At 41.0% G+C, this 21,742-nt stretch overlaps 1 protein-coding gene across 1 annotated transcript in view; it reads right to left on the reverse strand.

Moving 5' to 3' along the window:
• The window catches only part of MUSK (muscle associated receptor tyrosine kinase), a 65,727-nt gene extending 44,656 nt beyond the window's left edge, over positions 1 to 21,071 (reverse strand). The window contains exons 1-6 of the mRNA XM_054986862.1: positions 20,946 to 21,071; positions 14,524 to 14,650; positions 13,187 to 13,338; positions 12,116 to 12,243; positions 11,190 to 11,331; positions 933 to 1,057 (exon numbers count right to left, since the gene is read on the reverse strand). Coding sequence (XP_054842837.1) covers positions 933 to 1,057; positions 11,190 to 11,331; positions 12,116 to 12,243; positions 13,187 to 13,338; positions 14,524 to 14,650; positions 20,946 to 21,024 — 753 coding nt within the window. The 5' untranslated portion in view covers positions 21,025 to 21,071. The remainder of the gene's footprint in view (positions 1 to 932; positions 1,058 to 11,189; positions 11,332 to 12,115; positions 12,244 to 13,186; positions 13,339 to 14,523; positions 14,651 to 20,945) is intronic.
• Between the last annotated feature and the right edge of the window lie 671 nt (positions 21,072 to 21,742).

Genomic DNA, 21,742 nt, shown 5'->3' on the forward strand with positions numbered 1-21,742 from the left:
AGAGGAATAAACTGTTACTATAGAAGCTCTACAAATAGGAGCAGGCAAAATTTAACATGCTTCTCTAATGCCAAAGGCACTTGAGGTTTCAAAAAAGAGTCAGCTCCATTGACATTTTATGTTTAGTTTCCAAGTTTGCATTTCCACATTACAGATGCAGAGTGACAAATTGCTGGAGCAGGATTCAGTCTCGTAGCCAGTTCTACCTGTAGAGCCCTTTCATTTTTCTAGTTCCCAGAGACTAATGTCTGCTGTACCATTATTCACAGACATTTTGATACTTGAGACTGAAACTCTAACTGGCATGCCACTTCCATTTATTAACATGGGCTCGATTCCGCTGGAAAGTTCTCCTGTGCAAGACCTACGGAATTCAAGTAATGAACAAGAGCTATGCAATAACAGCAACAGACGCACAGTTCGGCTAAACATTTGATTGATTCTAGTTTTCGTCTGATGTGTCCGGCAAAATTTTTTAAATTAATGTTGTCCTTGATTTTTCTATTCATTTTTAAATGTTCTCTATTGACACGTTTGCTTTCTTTATTCACTTCCATGGCTGATTCTGGATAATGCACTTCCAATCCTCTTTATAGATCATTTGGAACGGATTTTTTCATGTGTGGAACAAAAAATCCACCTCAGACGATTGATAAAGTGCATTGAAAGTGCATTATCCAACGTGTGCGGAATCAGCCCATGAGAAACAAAGTTCTAGCTCTAACTTTTTTTTTTTGGCCATACAATTTGAGCGACATTCTCAGGGATTGTACCTGCTACCCACTGGATCCTGTATGCTAGTTTTTAGATGGCTGAGGAGTGGGGAAGGAATCTCCATTTTATATGCAATAAAAAAAGAAAGATACATTCCCAGATCTCCCTGTGAGAATCATGTTATTATCGCCAGACTCAAAGATTACAAAGATACTTACAGCTTTTCCATTTTCAAGCCATGTCACAGTAGGAGTAGGAATGCCTGTTGCCACACACCGCAGTGTTACCACAGAGCCAAAGCTGACATTATAAGATTCAGGAGCTTTCAGGATTCGGGCAAAAACTGTGTAGAAGACAAAAATGTTATTCAATTTTATGTAGCATTGTTGTGTACATTTATACTGTTTTTATTGCAGTGACAAAGAAAAAATAAAAACACTAAAGAATAGCCATTGGTCAAATATGACCGTTTCCTCTAGAAAATTCATTGAAAAGCTGGACGACGTCTTACATGGGGACGCTTAATGCAACATTAGCCAGGAAACATAGTTTAAAAAGACAGAGCCAGTGGAGATCACTCCTCAGAGGGTTTGTTAATTTCATCTTTGTCTCCATGAAGGCTCTTAATTTCATCTTCACCTCCCTGAAGGCCCTGTCAATGAAATTAACAAATCCTCTGAGGAGCAATCTCTGCCACTCTTTTTAAACTACCCTAGCCTACAGAGGTGAAATTGACAGAGCCTTTGGAGAGGAGAAAATGAAATTAACAAACCCTCTGAGGAATGATTTCTGCTGGCTCTGTCTTTTAAAACTATGATTCCCGGCTAATATTGCATCTCCCTACACTTGAGTGTCCCCCTTTGTAAGATGTCTCATGTGACTCCAAGTCATTAGTGAATACAAAAAACTCCTCAAATATGGATTTCCCAAATGCCATGTTTTTGGTTTGTTCTTTTTTTAAACAAAACAATTGTATTTCCCATCAGAGTTACAGTCCTTTATAAGAACATGAGGAGAGCCTTGTTGGATCAGACCAGAGGGCCATCTAGTTCAGCATCCTGTTTCTCACAGCATCTAACCCTGTTGGCCTTAGAGGGTCAACAAAAGGGGCATAGAGGATAAGGCGTTCCCTCAATGTTTCCTCTTAGCACTGACCTTCAGAGGTTTTCTGACATGGAACATGAAGGTTCCCTTTAGTCACCATGGTTAGTAACCCCTGATGGGGGTTCTGTCCATTTAAAAGAGGCTATGGGATATTAATCAATATTCTGATCTCTGTTGGCTGACCAGGACATAAGCATAGTCATAAAGAGAAGGTAGCAAAGATGTGACAAAGATGTGTTTTTTTCCCCTTGGCCGTAACTTCATATTAAATTTCTTTATTTAAACTATAAACTACAACACCACAACACAATATACAACAAACACAGAGAACAAGAAAAAACACACAGTTCTAAACATAACACACTAACAATACATATATCTATAAAATTAAGAGGAGAACGGGGCAGGGGGAGGGGGAAAAACCCTAAATTTCACTACAAGATGAGTTCCGATTTTCTCCTCAACAAGAATATATCATTTCTAGAGTCCCACTTATTCTAAGTCACAAAACCCCTCTTTTTTCTATTGTTTCTGTTTCTTAATCCATAAATCCAGATGTCATCAAATCCTTGTTATCCATTTCATGCAAAAAGCCTGTTAACGGTTTTCATTCTGTCAAGAAGTTAACCATTGTCCTTTCTCTAATTAATGCAGTAAGTTTTGCCATTAACACAAACTCCAGAACTTTTGACAGAAATTAAAGATAACATTGAGAAAAACAGGATCCCCGTTATGTTGTGATCATTTACAGCATCATCCTGAGCAGAGCTGCACTCATAGAAAGGTGAATGCTGCATAAAAGTGCACTGTGAATGGGCTATTGTTATAATAATAATAATGACACCAGGGTGGAGAAGGTATTGATTTACCTAGTAGCAAAGCTCTGGATCAGCCCATGCTACCAGAAATTAGGTGTCTTCTGCAGTTTGGTATTATAACATATTACCCATGTACATTCAATTCTTAATGAGGGCTAGAAGATTGCTTTTTTAAAAAAAGAAAAAAACAGCTGACATTATCAAGGCGCTGAATTCTACGGCCAATAAAATCCTTAACTATTTGTAGCATATCCCATAAAGTCCAGATTATTCCATTTCAGCTTACAATAGAAACATATTTTATGATATGTGAGCAAGGGATTCATTCCTGTCCACTGCTTATTTTTCCAACAAACAGATTTTAAACCGTGACCAACTAACTAAAGGAATTTAAAGATACAGTATATCTAATGTATTCAAAGATTCTTTTTTATCATGAAGTTAATTACAATTCAACAAAGACTCTAAGTGGTTATAAAGCTGGATGCAAACAGTTCATAGGAAGTACAGTGCAGGAGCGAGCTAGCAACTTCATATAATATACAAATTTACAAAGTGCAAAAGTGCTACACGGTATTCAATTTGAAGTGCAAATGCTTGCAATAAACAGCTGTACCCCCATATACCACAGAGTACAATATGGAGAGTACAAACTCAGTAGGTAATAAACCAAAAAATGTATCAAAGGCAGCTACAAGCTTGCAATAATTTGGACATCAAACATTAAACTTAATGAGTGACAGACCAAAAATATATTCATAGCAGTTACAAGCTTGCAAGGATTTAGTTATCCCATATTCCAATGAGTAGTAACCGCAACGGGTTTGCTAGCGAGGAATCCCATTTCTGGTATCCCCATCTTTCTGGCAGTTACAACTGTGGAACTAATATGCATTTTATTAACAATACAGTAAAGAAAGTAACAAAACCATTATATCTCAAGGTATACTTACAAAAGCCAATCAAGTTAAGTCACACAAAAGTTTCTATGCACAAAGGCCGCTCGCTCAATGGCGTGTGCGCAGCATAACTCAAGGCATTTCTTAAATCACACTTAATCAGGAAAATGTTAAAGGGCCAGAGCACCTACAAAAAGTAGGTATCCTCTTGGCTTTGATTGTCTTGGGAAATCTGATTAAGATCCTGACGGAGGTCAGGAGTGAAACCATAAACTTGAAGCGGTCTGCCAGGCCCAAGGGTGTATTGGCAACAATGAGACAACTGTCAATTCTCCCATGTAAGGAGATGGTTGTGTTGTAATGTTTCTATTGGTCCCTTCTTCCCGCTCTTTTTTGTAAAAAGTATAAAAGGTTATGAGGTGATTTCTTCTGGGCTTCTGTGGTCGGAGACTCCCAGAACCCATACACATTAAAAATAAAGGAACAGAGTGGCCGTTTCTTGTTTCAGTCCACCAGGGATAGTCTGGCTTGCCTCAAAGAACAAGCTCCCAGAACAGATAGAGATGATTCTGAGTCAGTTTAGAAGAACTCCAAGGCATTTTTCGTAAAATGAAAATGATTTCTACCCAGTATGTCTATACAGAACCAGTGTAATACAATTACTCATTTCTATATACACAGCAAATCCCCCAAGGCAAGTGCATGCAAGGATAAGATGTGTTCGAATTACGTTCCTAAGGAAATGAGTAAGGAAGTTCTCTTCATTCCAGTGCTGGACTTTGTTCTATGGGTGTAAGGCGCCTTTGCTCACATGTAGAAGATTAAGAGTGGGCCATGTGTTCATGGCTCAGCTGCCAAGTTAGGATCTTTTCCATGCATGCTCCTTTGAATGCTGAACAAGAACTAGGTAAATGTAATGGAATTTCTGAGGGAATACATCTCCCAAGGGAGGTAAGACAGTGACCTAAGAAACAGTTGCCTTTTCAGTCAATCTTTATTACGGTCATAGACCACACGATAATAGCATACAACCACAGTTGCCTTTTTCCTGAGAGGAAGAGGGAGAGGCCAGAGAGAAAGGGAGGTAAAGAGAAAAAAGTTCTAACAGAAACTGAAGCCAGGGTGAACAGGCCTGTGAGAGCTGGAAGGCATCAACAAGGATTGTAAACAGGAGCAAAGAATTTTTGGGCTTATTGCTGTCAAACTGAAGAGTTTGTTTAATATTGACTATCAGGAGAGGTCTGAGAAGAAGGATCTGGATTGGAACCAGTACATTCCTTCTTCTTAGCTGGCATTTTAGTGCAAAAGACCTCATTAAACTTGCTCTTGGAACCCAGTTAGTATTTCCCACCTTTTCTTAGATGAAGCTTCCCTGTTTATCTTGTTGCTATGTCAGCAAAGTTATTGGAACCTGGAACCTACCAGGGTTGGCAATAAAAGTACTAGCCATGAAGTGCCCCTCAGCACTTGCCTCAAAGGTTATTTGGTATTTCAGAATCCTCCAAAGAAAAATATCCCTATCTTTTCTTCAAACTGGGAACATATAGAAGGCATGGAACCTCTTTTTTTAATATGTGTTTTAGGGCCATTCTCTGCAAAGTATAGGACAAAACAGGGGAAGAAAGGCCTTTGCTTGGGTCTTCCCTGTTAGAGGCACAAATCTGTAGGGTTGCTTGCACGGCCTGCACTTTACAGAGGATCAAATACACAAGATATCTGTGCAATTTGTACTGCTTGACAGTGCAGTTGCATTCTGTGCTTTTAAATATATCCTGGCCTTCCCAGAGGCTGTGGGAATGGCCAGTCTAGACAGGTATATAAGACAGACGTAGATATCCATGCCATATATCTTTAATTAGGAACGCCATTTAGGGAAGGTGGGAAAGGGCAATCCTCCCTCCTTCCTCTTCACGTTTAAGACTCTATGGAATCCATCAGGATTTGCTGTATTTCTGGCTAGCTCATTGGAAATAGCTAGTTTTATAAACAATTTTCTAGGCATGCACATGAAAAGCACACCGTCCTTTGATTAAAAAAAGAAAAGAAAAGAAAGAGGGTGGGTAACTATCCAGAATAGATGGCCTTGTTTGTTATATTAAAAAAGTAACCGTCTTAAAATAAACTTCAAGCAATTTAATCTCACATAGACCAAAGGTTCCTTAAATCTTGCTGAGGTTGTCTACACATACCCAAACCAATCCCTTCTACTGAAATTAAAAAAATGTGCATCTGTTTCCCACTTCGAGTAAATGTATCTGCATTACAGACAAAACCCAAAATTGTTTGTTCTCTGTTACAGAACACTAATCTCCCTCCCAGAACTATAGCCGTGCTTTTGAGAGGGAGCATAACCGTGCAGTTGTAAGCAGAATTAAACCCTTTCAAGGCCACTGAATTCAATGGCCATAGAAGGGTATAGTTATGCATAGGACTGCGCTATTGGGCTCTCTAACAGAGAATTCTCAGTACCCTCACCATACTACAATTTCCTGGATTCTCTGCAGAAAACTGAAGTTGTATTTTTAAAAATATAAGTATGCTCTAATTCTAATGATCATAGCTTCCCTAACCATCAATAATAAACATTATTCAGGTTCAAACATACCTGGATCAAAATGTTAAACGTGTGTGTATGTATTTTGCTTTTGGGCCAGCTTTGTATATTGATCTTAAATGGTCTCACCCTTGAGATAATCCAGTTGACGTTGCTTGGCCTGCATCTGGAATGCATTTAATTTCAAGAAGAAAACAGCCCTGTTACTTACTGCCTATGTGATTGTGGTTATTAACTTCACTGGAACCAGAGAATCCCACTGATTTCAATGAGGTTCTAAAAGTGCAGCTGTTGCGAATATCCGCTCTGTGCACATCGTCTCTGCTTAGCACATACACTTAATCATGTAGTTAAAAGTTGTATTTCTAAAAATCTAAACCAATTGTACAGTTAGGCTCTTATTCTAATGATCATAGCTTCCCTAACTATCAACAGTAAACATTATTCAGGTTCAGATATAATTAGATCACGATAACAAATGTGTATGTGCATGTGAGAGTGTGTGTATAGTCCTGCTAAGCAGGAGGAAAAAAAATGCAAATAAATAAATATGCAAAATAAATTCATAAATGAACAGTTTTCACAAATGCCAAAGAGTTGGTATTTATTTGTACCCATTACTTGTAAACCCATTAATCTGGGTGGGCCACTTCCAAATTATTCAGATAATGAGACACTTGAATAAAGGGGAATGCAATTCCATATGGTTATATTGACACCACACTACGCAGTGAGTATACAGAATGAATTTGTAACCTAGTAGACTAATAATAGGGTTCAGCTGAGTATACAGTTGCAGTACCCCTGCTGTCAGCTTTCTTGCAAGTTTCCCATTTCTCCCTCTATCCCAGTGACCTTCATTAGTACTGTCAACCAAGTACACTTAGAATATTTTCACCGCAATAATCATTAACGCCAGTCACTAAAACACAGCACACAAAAATACCTCCATATGTTGCATTTGCCTCATTAAGAGGTGCACAACAAAGAAATGGAGAAAACATATGAATATTCCAACCACTGACAAATACCAGGCATATGCCACATTTTTAAAAAAATACAAATTATTTGCTACTGTGATTAACTCTAAGGGCAATGCTTAACTTTGGTAAGATGCAGCGTTAAACAGGAGTTCCATACGCATAAACATGGCTGCTATAATGATTTGCAGCTGTTGACTCAAACTTTGCAATTTTTCATTCCACAAAGAATCTACTTTGCTAGAACTTTCACAGGAGAAATACAACAAAATGTTTGCTTTGGTGCAGAGACAAAATGTAGGGAATGGGGAGAAACGATGGAAAGGAGCCTAAATAGTTCTGATGCCTTTATTTTATCATATTCCAAAGATCAGTTACACGTGACAGCTCACGAACAACACAACGAAGCCAGTTAAATGGTCTGCCCACTTGCTCCATCCAGCAGACGTCTTTTTTCTAGTGTCCTATCTAAATATTTTCTATTGACCTTCAAATACCTTTATTCTCTTGCAGACACTTAATATCTGTCCAGTACACTTTTATCCCATCCTTTCGCAAGAAGTTCAGAGCAGCATATGTCGTTCCCCGTTCCCTATTTTATTCTCACAGCAACTCTGTGAAGTGGGGTAGGCTGAGATAGTGATTGGCTGAAAGTCATCCAGCAAGTTTCATGCAAAGCGGGGATATTCTGAACCCGGCTCGGCCAGATACTAGTTGAACATTCTAACCACAGCACCAGACCGGCTCCACCTGCTTTCTTCCATATCTTTGCTCCTTCTTGCTCTCTTTTCTCCTCTCCTACTCTCATTTTCTGTAAACTCAACATCATATCCTTCATTTAGCATACAGGTCCCAAATCTCTTAATTCAATACTGTTAGTGGGCAATTGAACAGGATATGATAAAAAAATATAAAGCCTGCCGAGAGACAGTAATGAAATTGCTCGCAGACATTCTGCTCTTTTGGAAGGATAAGATTTGTTTTCTGCCTTGCCTGTTATTCTAGATTATAAAGCATGATTATCCAGAACAAAAGATGAATGTTTAGTGATATTCCTTCCTCCACATTTTCCCACTGACATTGGGAAGCTCATTTTGTCTTCTCAACAGAGATGCCTGTGCTGTCAGTAGCTCTACAGGAAACTCCATGTCCCTACAGGTGACTGAATCCTTCCTGCATATAGCTGATTGTCTTTCTTAATTCACCCACTGGATCAATGTACGACTGGGTCAATGAAACTCTCAGATACAGTTATATAAAATTCTTTAGCGATCATGTCATCAACAGGCACAGTTCACTCTCCTCCCACTGAAATAGGCTGCTCTGCATATTAGATACATCCGTAACTATATAGGGCTTCACATTTGATTGATTTTTTGAATTTTATACTCTGCCTTTCCATATGGCTCGAGGAGCTTGCAAACACAAATTTTAAACATGCAAAATATAAATGCTCCCTCTCCCCAGATGTCTACAGCCTATACCCCATTAAAAGCCTTAGTAAATAAAATGGCCTTGCAGCAGTTCCCACCAACCAAATTATATGGATACCTTTCAGCTTATGGAGCTCAAGGATGTAAACAAAATTCTTGCAGAGGTGAGGTCTACCACCTGTGCTCTCACCCCTTGCCCTCCCTGGCTGATAAGAGGGAGAATGGCCAAGTAGGTAAGGGGCAGGGGTCATTTCACAGAAAAAGAGCTGGAGGAACTCATTAGCATAACTCATTAGCATATGGCACGCCTCTTGCTATCACCGGAAGTGTGTCATTAGTGTAACTGATTTGCATATGCCACACCCCCTGACATCACCTATTCTGGTAGTTTTGGACCCAATCCTGACCATTCAGGGCCGAAATTGGGCCCAAAATGGCAAAAAGAGGCTGAAAGGGTGCCCCAAATGGTCAGGATCAGGCTGCTGATGAGCAGGAGAGTGATCCACCACTCGTCAGAGGCCTGATCCAGGCTGTTTCAGCCCCAATCCAGGCTGAAATGGGCCCAAAATGGCCGAGAGTCAGTTAGGCGGGGCCACCTGCCATGTGACCTCTTTGGGGAACTGCCAGAACTGCATTCCTGTGTGTTCCCCCTTGAAATGAGCCCTGGTAAGGGGAGTAGTAAATGGTTCCTTGAGAACAGGGATTGTACCACCTGCATTCAAAGAGAAGTTTATTAGACCTCTAATGAAAGACTCCTCCTTGAGCCCTACAACGTTGGAGAACTTCTGGCAAGTCTCCAATCTTCCATTCTTAAGCAAAGTGTTATAGTGAGTCGTTGTTCCTCAGTTCCATGGTTCTTAGAAGAGACTGATTGTCTGGGCCCATTTCAATCTGGCTTCGGGTCAGGATTTGGAACAGAAACATATGGTCACCTTGGTTGCTAACATGAACTGAGAACTAGACAGGGGGCATGTGACCTTCAATACTATCAACCATGGTATCCTTTTGAGTCACCTCCTGGCTCTGAGACTAAGGGGGACCATGATATGGTGGTAAGTCCTGTCTGGGAGGTCAGTATCTGAAGACTGTGCTAGGGAATTCCTGCTCTGCCCCTTGGTCAGTGGACTGTAGGATTCTGCAAGGTTCGGTCTTATCCTCCATGCTATTAAATAACTACATGAAGCCACTAGGAGAGGTCATCAGGAGGTTTGGGCGGTGGTGTCATCAATATGCTGATGATGCCAAGCTCTGTCTTTCTTTTCCATCTAATACCGTTGATGTTCTGAACTGGTGCTCAGAGTCAGTAATGGGCTAGATGAGGGTGAACAAGCTGAAACTGAATCCCGATGTGGCAAACGTCCTCTGGGTTAGTAGAAAGGCAGACCAGGAACTGGAGATCTCTCCTGTCTTAGATGGGGTTATTCTCCCCTTGAAAAGCCAGATTCACAGCTTGGGAGTGCTACAGCAGTCACCTTAGAAAACCAGTTGGCCTCAGAGGTTTGGAGTGCTTTTGCCCAGCTTTGGCTGCTGCATCAGCTGTGTCTGATCCTGGTTCAGTGAGATCTATTCATGGTGACCCATGCCTTAGTTACGTCTAGACTGGACTGTTGCAATGCACTATACTTGGGACTACCGTTGAAGAGTGTTCGGAAGCTGCAGCTAGTGCAGAATGCTCCAGCTAGGCTGCTAGTTGGGGCCAGCTATTGGGATCATGTGACCCCCCCATCAATATTACAGCAATTACACTGGCTACCGTTCCACTCATGAGTGCTATTCAAGTTGCCGATTTTGTCCTTTAAAGCCCTACATAGCTTGGGACCAGTGTATCTGAAAGATTATCTTCTCTCTTATGTTCCTGTCCAGGAATTAAGATCACAGGGAGAGGCCCTCCTGACTGTCCCATCAGCTGAAAGAGCTCAGTCGGTGGGAACATGAGAAAGAGCCTTTACGGTGGTGGTCCCATGGTTATGGAACAGCATCCCCAGGGAAGTGTTCCTGGCCCCCTTTCTATTGATCTTCAGGAAACAGCTGAAGAAGTTTTTGTTTAGGACTGGTTTTAACTAACTTTGTTTTTATGTTACTGGCAGTCTGAAACTGTGTGGTTTTTAAATGTTGTTTTTATCTGCGATTGTTTGTTATCTGTGTTTTTATTTATATTGTAAGCCTCCTTGAGTTCCTGCATGGTAAAAGGTGGCTAACAAATGTTATTTTTAAATAAATAAATAAGGTATTCCCTCGCACATATACATATCTTAAACATAGGCTGATTCCGCACATGTTGGATAATGCACTTTCAGTGCACTTTATCAATCGTTTGAGGTGGATTTTTTGTTCCGCACATGAAAAAATCCATTCCAAATGATCTATAAAGAAGATTGGAGGTGCATTATCCAACATGTGCGGAATCACTCATATTTCTAGACATTTCTAGTTACATATTATTGAAAAGCTGCAAAACTTGCTGCAAACAAATGCAAGAACACCACACATTTTTTTAAAAACCCAGATTTGGAGTGTGTGGAGTACGCACGTTAAAAGCCTTCAAGAGGTACCATGAATCAAAACATCACAGTTCATAAAATATTATTTGCATTCAATTCATTTCCCCTCACATATGCTTCCAGTTACAAATACTGGGCCTAAAGTTAAGCCCTGGTACGGCTATTTTATGCATGTGGCTCACTCACCTTCTACTTCCAGCATTACAGGTTTCGAATAGGCTGTCCCAAGGCTGTTCTTTGCTACACATCGATAGTGGCCAGCATCTTCTCTTTGGACATTATGAATCCTTAAACTGCCCGATTCAAGAATGGCAATCCGGGTAGTTTCCTGCCACAAATGAGAGGGCCCAGAGGGAGAAAGGGTAGAATATTTGTGAGGCACCTTCAGCATACGAGCCAATCTTGGCCTTTTGCATCCAGCGTCACCACCAAACCGACCCCACATGAACACACTGATGGAAAATGTGATTCAAAACGCCTTGGCTATTGGGGAGGGGGCTGCTTTTTGTCTAAGGTGGGGATGCCTCCTGACTCCTCTTCTGTCCCTGTGTCTCTTGGGAGATTCTCTTTTCTTCTTGCTTCACAGCCTTCCAAGGGTAAAGATGTACCTCAGAGCTCCTGCCATGAAGGCCTCATCCATACACCCACACCTAGGCTCGATGCCGTACAAGGTGGCCATTCATAAACAGGGAAAGGGACACTTTATTTCTACTCCAAGTTAATGCCATGAACAGAATCAGTCTCAATAAACTGTAAGCTCTATGTTTTCTACAGTTTGATTGCCTGAGGATTAATTGCTACACGCTGGGGGGAAAGCTTCCAACTGAGTAACTCTGCTACCACTTTGCTACCAAATGAAATATAACTATTTCTAATATACACAAAGTTCCTTAATGCACAATCAGATTAGTACTGTGTACTCAGACTGGCAACTGCTCTCCATGGTCTCACGTAGAGGCCTTTCTCATCACTTACTACCTGGTCCTTTTAATTGGAGAGGTCATGGATTGAACCTGGGGTCCTTTCTCCCACTGACCCACAGCCTCTCCCTCTCAACAAGGAGAAAGGGAAGCCAAAGGGAAGCCAACAGGGAAATTCTAACATCCACTCACCTTTATAACATTTTCTCCTTTGATCCATGACACGGAAGGCTTGGGATTCCCCATAGTAGTACATGGGAAAACTGCCTTTAAACCTTCGATTATCTTTACGTTGGAAGGCGGACGAGTTATTCTGGGTTCTAAGGCCAAAATGAAATGGAGATGACAACCACACATCCAAAATCAACACAACGGATATATTACAAATAAATGTATGTTCCTTTTCACATTTTTTCAACATCTTATGATGACTCAGAAAGGAACTACATACTGGAGCAGTAATTCTCAGGACTCAACTAAATGTCAAGTGTGATTCCCAATTGGGTTCAGGTTTCCCTGACCCAACTCGCGTTACGTGTAACATCAAGGGGCTGGTTTCTGTTCATGAGTGCAGCGTGGAAGCCTCCCCTCCTGCACTATTTTCTTGAACCAAACGGGCCATGGGAAGGCTTCACTCTTGGACTCTATATATGAACTGACTGTGATATGTGGAAGGCCTACAATCAACAATCCAACACATCCATCCCTGCTCCAGCCATGTGCTTGGGCAGCTTGGGAAGGTTTACATTGCAAGAAAAAAAGATCCAGCAAGGGAAGAATCTTGGGGAAGGACGCGATGGGTTGGATCCAAACTTAATTTTCCATCAGTGAACTGAACATTCCTGCCTTCCCTCTCCCAGTGCAGTCCACCAATATCTACAAAATGGTGCTCCTGGAGAAGAGGGTATCATCAGAACAACATCAGAGGGGTCTATGGCAGTAAGGGGGAATGGTGGAAATTGTGTTTAATCTGGATCCGGCTGCAAATGAACATGAAAGTTACAACTACTTGTAATCAGGGTTTATTTTTATCTAGCCAACTTATGGCCACCCTGTGGGGTTTTCAAGCCAATAGATGTTCGGAGGTGGTTTGCCATTGCCTGCCTCTGCGTAGCAACCCTGGACTTTCTTGGTAGTCTCCCATCCAAGTACTAAGCAGAGCTGACCCTGCTTAGCTTCTGAGATCTGACAAGATCGGGCTAGCTAAGGCTATCCAGGTCATGTCTGGTTAAGCCCTGATCAGTGCAATATGTTTATACTTACTCATTTTCACCTGCAATGCCCCACAGCTTTCGGCTGGTACACCTACTCCGTTGTTTGCAGTGCAGCAGTACACTCCATCATCGTTGTCCTCCACACTCAGAATGGTTAGTAGCTGCCCATTTTCGCGTATGTTATACCGCGTGTCGAAGGGCCTGAAAATGTATTAAGATTCTTTACGAGGAAAAACCTAACCATAGAGTGATTCCGCACACGTTGGATAATGCACTTCCAATCCTCTTTATAGATCATTTGGAATGGATTTTTGTGTGTGCGGAACAAAAAATCCACCTCAAACGATTGATAATGTGCATTGAAAGTGCATTATCCAACGTGTGCGGAATCAGCCATAGTCTACTTAAATAATGAAAAACTAGCTGGGTCTAGATGCTGGCAATCCCAGTTGGTTTAATTATGGAGGCAAACTAATGTCTAACCAATAATTATTGAGTTTGGAGACATAGTTTTTCATTCCGCTTAACTTTAGAATCGCTCTGACCTGACCTGGAGGGCCAAAATAGATGTTACCCAGGATCCATACTAAGGATCTCCTTTAACTTCATGAGGTGGAGGGAGGCAATTTACAGAGCACCAATATGTTCCCCCCTTCAGTGCAAATTGCGGCAGAGGAGAAAAGTTGAGAGAACCAATTCCCCTCTGCTAAATTGGCACCACAACCCATGGCTGCACAGAAACGGCATAGAATAGTAATCATGGATTCTCCCAGGTCATGACCAGTTTGGCCTTATCACTCTCAAAAACCAACAGACACAGTTTAGCCAAAGGGAAGCCAAAGTTATGCATATTGAAGTCTCACTGATTTCAATGAAAAAGAGTTAAGACACATGCTTAAAAGTGTTTAAAAACCCAGCCCTCCTCAGGCTGCACTGCAAAATCTCTAGGAATTTCCCAACCCAGAGTCTGGAACCCTACTTCAGGATCATTCCAAACTTTCTACAGTGAAAACCCAGGTTTGCCGTCAGGTGTACAAGTGCCTGATGAATGTACCTGTAGGACACATAGGGTGGCAAATGCGTATCATATTCAGTTTTAGGTGTGCATGTAAAATATCTTGGATGTGCATCTTTAAAAATGTGTGTAGTGGCCTTATGACATTCTATGTTCACAATATAAGAGCTACAGTGAGATGTAACAATTGATGGCCAAATTCTTGTTGGACATTGTTTTATGTATTCTAGACTTTACATTCAATAACAACAACAACAACAACATTTGATGTACATACCGACCTTCAGGACCACAACGCCCACTCAGATCGGTTTACGACATTCAAATATTGATAACTTGTTTGTACTACTTTCCCTGCTTGTAAATCTTACCTGATAGGAATGTTATTACGGGTCCAGATAATTTCTGCCTGGGGATAAGCCTCTACCACACACACAAAAGTGGCTACCTCTTCGACCAGAGCATCTACTGTTTCAAGAACAGTAGTGATAGTGGGTGCTAAAGAAACAGAAAATAAAAATGGCTCGAGCAAATGACAAACAGTAATGAAAGAAACATAAGCCCAACTAAATCAATGTTCTTTAAGCTCCTGCCCCACCATTGCTGCTAACTTAAAAGTAAAAATCAATTATAACTAGCATGAAACAATTATGATTCAGAAGCAACTAGAGGTGACAGTGTAATGCTAGCATCTTGGGGGGAAGGAGAGGGAGTGTTACTGCCACAGTGAAGTCACTTCTGGGTAATCACTGAGAAGTAGCATTATTACATCAGTGGTGCCCTTGAAATTTCCCCAGTCTTTATGGTAGAGACCATAGCAATAGGGAAATGTCTAGTACTGCATCCACAGTGATCACAAGTAGAGATGGGCATGAACAGAAAAAAAACCTAACAAAATGTTCGTTGTTCATCGCCATCTACGAACAGGGACTCACAAACAACCACGAACATGGCCCTGTTCATGAACATGTTCATGGTTGGATGTTCGTGGGGGCCAGCAGGCTCTCCTCCAGCCATCGTCCAAGTTTGGTCAAGATCCAAACTGCACCACTCCCAGAAACCTGACCAGAGCAGGCAGCAGGAAAGGTACCAGTAATAAATAATAGCTTGGCCCAGAGCCTGGCAGCAGCCCTGGAACTTGAAGGGATGGATCCTTAGCCCACTACACACAGAGGAAATTCAAGCTCCAATGCACTCTCTCTATTAAAATGCCAACAGCAACTGTCTCCCCCTCTCCGTCTGCAAACTAAGCCAGATCTGGGAGTTCCCCTCCCCCTGTTCTTTGCTGATCTGCCTATCAAGCTAAATTGGGTTTAGATTGGGGTTTCCAGGGCAACAGCAGGAGTTCAGACAGAGTTCAGACAATCCCTGCCTAAGTTGCCAAGGGAATTGATTGCAGGTGCCAGACTGTCTGGCTTGACAAACAGCAACGAACAAGGCTTGCAACGACCACCTGTTTGTTTAGAATGGGGCCTCACGAATAGCTTGTTCGTGAACAGCAGATTGGGCTGTTCGTGGCTTTTTTTTGTTCATATTGCTGTTCATGCCCACCTCGAATCACAAGTGATGCCACTTTACCTGCTCAAAACTTTGCAGCAAAGAAAGTTTGGGAAAGATCAGAGAACCTCAGAGATGCAAGAACCATAATGTGGTGGGGAAGCAGGAAATGGCCTGTGTGAAAAGGTCAGAGACTTAAAGAAGGCCTCAGGGAGACAGAGTAAGAGAGAGTAAAAGACTCTGTCACCTCTGTTGTTTCAACTTCAAATTCTGTTGCCTAGGTTTGAACTATTGGCAAGGCAGATAGGACTTTTTAACCTCCAGTAGGAGACTGTTCCACAGGGTGGAGGCTACTTTTGAAAAAAGCCTGCAAACTGCCTGAAACCATTCAGACTTTCTTGAATGAAGGACATTGAGCAGATTCTATGAGATTCAAATTTGTCTTACAGGGTCATACAGGGAAAGATGGTCCCTAAGGTGTAAGGATCCCAGACAGGGCTTTTTTCTGGGAAAAGAGGTGGTGGAACTCAGTGGGTTGCCCTTGGAGAAAATGGTCACATGGCTAGTGGCCCCACCCCCTGATTTCCAGACAGAGGGGAGTTGAGATTGCCCTCCGTGCTGCTCGGTGGCGCAGAGGGCAATCTCAACTCCCCCTCTGTCTGGAGATCAGGGGGCGGGGCCACCAACCATGTGATCATTTTCAAGAGGTTCTGGAACTCCATTCCACTGTGTTCCCACTGAAAAAAAGCCCTGATCCCAGATCATGAGAGGCTTTAAAGGTAAAAACCAGTATCTTGAATTGTAGACTGGAAACAAACGGACAAACAGTGAAGATGTTTCAAAACTGGAGGAGTATATTTAGATTGGCGTGCTACAAGCAGCCATATTTTGCACCAACTGAAGATTATTGATTAAAACATTTATGTTCTTCCTTTCTCTTGTGGCTTAAGGCAGCTTACAATTCCTCAATTAAAAACATACAAAATACAAAAAAAAAAAACCTATTAATATCCCTTGCCCAAGAAAATGCCTGCAGCTTGCCACATTCTTATTTGTTTTACAAATTTGCATACTGGGCCCTCCAGAATTTATTATTTATTTACGTTATTTATAGTTTCTCACTGAGATTCAAGGCAGATTTTAAACATGAAAAACAAAAAACAGAGGGAACGTCTCCATGTATCCAAAAGGCTAATAGAAGGAGAAAACCCCTGAGGAGACTAAAGAAAATATTGCTATTGGTCTAATTATATGACAATTTTATCACAGTAAAAGTGCTCAAGTGCAATATCATTAAAGTACAGTCACATATCATACAAAACGTACAATATTAATCACATATATAATCAGGGTAATAGTCAATCAAAATCCAGTGCAAGGTAAGTCCATGTATCAGGTAGGTAGTAAAGTTCAATTTGTTTAAATCTTATCTTTTCATTTGCAGGAAGAAGACGTTGTGGAGGAAGTCGGTAGGCATGTACGATATATGATATGTGACTGTACTTTAATTATATTGCACTTGAGCACTTTCACTGTGATAAAATTGTCATATATTGAAGGAATAAATTAATGGAATAACTTTGATAACATACGCCATCTTGAGCATTGCTTATCATAGAAACATGAAGTACCAATTAGCAAATAAATCAAAGGCCTTATAAAACAATCTAAAACCAGCATAAAAACAATTAAACAATTAAACCAAAAATCCTTTCACACACTTTCTGATTTCTCCTTTCTCTGTAAACCTGTATATATAGTACCAATTTGACTCTAATTTGTTCAATGCCCCAACATTACATTGATGAATTGTGAATACTTTTGTATCTTACCATAAAACAATCATTAATGGAGACTGAAATGCTACCTCCTAGGATTTCTTTTCCCTCTAGGCACCATTCTTGAAATCATAAGACATTGATTGATTGATTGATTGATTGATTGATTGATTGATTGATTGATTGATTGATTGATTGATTGATTGATTGATTGATTGAGTGAGTGAGTGAGTGAGTGAGTGAGTGAGTGAGTGAGTGAGTGAGTGAGTTATAGTCTAACTTTCTCACTGAGACACGGTGTGAATCAGTACAGTCCATATCAAAGACATTTCCATAAACATGTAATGGATACATACATGCAAATTTGCAGGCAGGCTGCAGCTGGAGTATTGTGTGCAGTTCTGGAGGCCTCACTTCAAAAAGGATGTGGACAAAATCGAGAGGGTGCAGAGGAGAGCGATGAGGATGATCAGGGATCTGGAGACTGAGCCCTACGAGGAAAGGCTGAGGGCCTTGGGAATGTTTAGTTTGGAGAAGAGGAGATTGAAGGGGGACATGATTGCTCTCTTTAAGTATTTGAAAGGCTGTCATTTGGAGGAGGGCAGGGAGCTGTTCCAGTTGGCAGCAGAGGGTAGGACCCGAAACAATGGGCTTAAAATACCCAGTAGGATCATATTTATAGCAATAGTAATAAAAGCAGTGGTTATCCCTTTACTTATGGGTCTTTTGAGACCACTTCCTTACAATATAGCCCTCCTATCTGAGTAAAAAGCAGAAAGGTACCGGCTGGATAGTAGGAAGAACTTTTTCACAGTCAGAGTAGTTCAAAAGTGGAATCAGCTGCCTAGGGAGGTGGTGAGATTCCCTTCACTGGTAGTTTTTAAGAAGAGGCTGGATGAATATTTGTCAGAGATGCTTTAGGCTGATCCTGCACTGGGCAGGGGGTTGGACTAGATGGTCTGTATGGCCCCTTCCAACTCTGTGATTCTATGATTCTATGACAGAAATATTAATCAACATAGGTACTACCCAGTAGGATCATATTTATAGCAATAGTAATAAAAGCAGTGGTTATCCCTTTACTTATGGGTCTTTTGAGACCACTTCCTTACAATATAGCCCCCCTATCTGAGTAAAAAGCCCTCTTGAATAATTCATTTTTATTTTATTTATGTCATTTATAGTTCGTCTTTCTCACTGAGATTCAAGGCGGAATAGTATGAGATTAGAACAATCAGTGTCAAGTACATTTCAATACGGCATCAAGGATATTTTGCATAGTTTGTGGAAAGTCAGGAGAGTGGGGGTTTCCTAACCTCCTCAGGTAGACCATTCCATAAAGTGGGGGCCACCATAGAGAATGCACGTGTACAGGCAGGTGTTGATTTCGCCCATGTGCAAGGTGGCACCTGCAGACGGCCCTGTTCAGATGAGTGAAGCTGTCATGGTGGAATATAGGGAGAGAGGCAGTCCCATAGATATAATGGACCAAGGCCATGAAGAGATTCATAGGTGATAGCCAATACCTTGAACTGGGCTTGGCAACTGATAAGTAGCCAATGGAGTGAGTGTAGAATGGGATATTCTACAGTCTGTAGAATGGGCAATATTCAATGTCCTCTTAGCTCATGGTAATAGACAAGCTGCAATGTTCTGCACCAATTGGAATCTCTGAGTTAATGTACTGTGCATTAAAGTAAGTCTCGATGATACCATGGCATGGATCCATGTGGCCAGATCAGCTATGTGAAGGGAGAGGGCCATCTTCCAGGCTAGACTGAGTTTGTGGAAATCATTTTTTGCAGCTGTCTTTATTGACTTTCTAGCAGCAGGGGTTATCTAGTATAACCCCTAGGCTCTTAACTGAGTCTGCGAAGGTTAGATGAACTCTATTGAAAGTGGAAAGCATGATGTCCTTCGAGATCTCTGCCTTCCCAATGAGCATCACTTATATCTTGTCTTGGTTCTGTTTCAGTTTGTTTGCTTTCAGCCCTTTGACCGCAGCCATCAAATAGTGACCTAAATCTTTCCTGCATCCTACGGTGGTTTAGATAGTGAGATACAGAGCCGGGTATCATCTGCATGTTGATAGCATCCAATTCCGTAGCTACGAATGAGTTTACCTAAGGGCTTTACACAGAGGTTGAATAGCATGCTTTCCCCCAAACTTCAGAAGGCAGATTGTTACCCAATATATGGCCTTTTCTTTGGTGGCCCTTAGCCCACTCACCTTGCATCTATTTTATTGTCCTTTTGGCATCACCTCATAATAATGTTCTGATCTTTTTATGAGTGATTTATTTTTCCCCTGCAATTTTTTTTACTGTGATTCCATTATAAGAAATTATTTTTCCTGACATCATAGTATTAATAAATCTTACATTTTTGTTAGATGCCTTGAAAATTTGTAATCTGAAAGATGGGGGCGGGATGTCTTAATTATTAATAAATATGTGGCTAGGAGCTAATGCATTGTGTTTGCAATGTAGCCTTTTTAAAATTAGCTAAGCTATTGACAGCAGTATTCTCGACACCTTCCTAAGGTCAGCACTGTAATTCATTTCAATCAAATACTCCATCTGAATAGTTTTGTAAGGAGGAATTCTCTCTCTCCCACCTCAGCTTTTCCACATTGAAAAATAACTGATAAGTATCCATCCTGAACTGTAAAAACTATATGCAGAATCAATAGTCTACAACCAAGCTAGACATTTCACTCAGTTGTGTTTCTTTTTTCCCCAACTTCTTTTAAACTGAAAAGCAATCCTAAACACTTCAGTCAAGAACAGAAAAGTGATAGTGTTCCCTTGCTGCTATTTGTTCATTCAAAATTATGTATACATACCCAGAGAACGATAAAGTCCAGAGGAATAATTACAGAAAATTCTACTCTCACAGTTCTGGGATCATGCCTATGTGTATATATGTGTGTGTAATATAACATAAAGCGGTAAATATTTCCAATACATAAACAGGCGTGTAATATATAATGCATTTACAAATCTCATTGATATAAATCGGAAATATTGCTTTAATTGTACCCAGGACTATAACGAATATTTGTACGGTTATCTATAAAATATACACAGATAAATGAGGATAGATAAGTTAGATAATCTTAGGGTATTCGACCATGCAGTTCAATCCTGTGTATGTCTACAGGGAAGTTATTCCCTCCGAGTTCAATTGAATCATTTCCCAGTGAATGGGATTGCAGCCTAAAACACATTCTGCTAACAGTATAGTACAGCTGTTCCCGTCTTATTGTTAGCCCTTGGTATGATACTTAAGATAAACATACTTCCTCACTCAGAGAGCCCTCAGAAAAATTCCTTACTCATCAGAGCACAGTTTACAATGAATACAAAAGGAACAAGATTTATCCGTGGCTATTTCTCAGACACAATTACAGGAGAAAACAGTTCATTCATATGTGTCTCTATGGGCTGTCCTGTATGAAAAAGAAATACAAAGTCCTCAGCAGATGGCAAAGCAAAGCAAAGATGCAAATATTTTACCTTTGGGGATTTTCTCAGCCAAGCCGAAGGCTGCCAGGGTAAAGATATGTACAAGAGGAATGTTTAGCGAATCTTTCATGATTACTCCAGAGGGCAGGGAAGGGATACGTCTTCTTTAATCCAAGACAGGCATATTCCTTTGCTGTTTCATTTTAAAGCATGGACCATTGCAAAGTTTCTTCTCAGTCACTGACTCTGTAGGTTCTAAGTATAATCAGGAATTCTTCGACTTGGTTGCAGTGATGGACACAACCAGCTGGTGTGCTTCCACTTCGGTCAGTATCAAAACACGGGGCTCATGAAACAAGAGAATGCAAATCCCTCGAGCATTCCTTTTAAGCAAACAGTGAGGAACACACAATGGTTCCATGCCTTTCTAAAATAATAGCCTGACTCAGTACAGCGAGAGGTGTTAGGCCTTCGCCTCAGCCCAAGTTGCATACACTTGTTGCTCAGCATTGATCCTTTTTTTTAAAAAAAAATCTCACCGGATTAGACCAAAGGCTTGTTCAATGCAGCATTCTGCGATTTGGGAAGTGTACAAGAAGGCAACAGTCTACCTATTAATACCACAATAAGAGCTGTCTCTTTTTGTGGTAGAACACTCGTCTGTCGAATCCAGGAAGGGGACTGGCAAAAGTTCTCCCACATCATAAGATCATTCTTCCTGACTGAGATGCTTTTAGCTGTACGTGTTTAGAATTGGACTTGGATCATTATGGTTGGACCCTGTCAGCTTTTTCATTCAATTTCATCCATTCTCGGTCCTCATTGTGACCTCCATCCTGCAGGGTTTT

The sequence above is a fragment of the Eublepharis macularius genome, chromosome 8, assembly GCF_028583425.1.
Source record: "Eublepharis macularius isolate TG4126 chromosome 8, MPM_Emac_v1.0, whole genome shotgun sequence".
Classification (NCBI taxonomy): domain Eukaryota; kingdom Metazoa; phylum Chordata; class Lepidosauria; order Squamata; family Eublepharidae; genus Eublepharis; species Eublepharis macularius.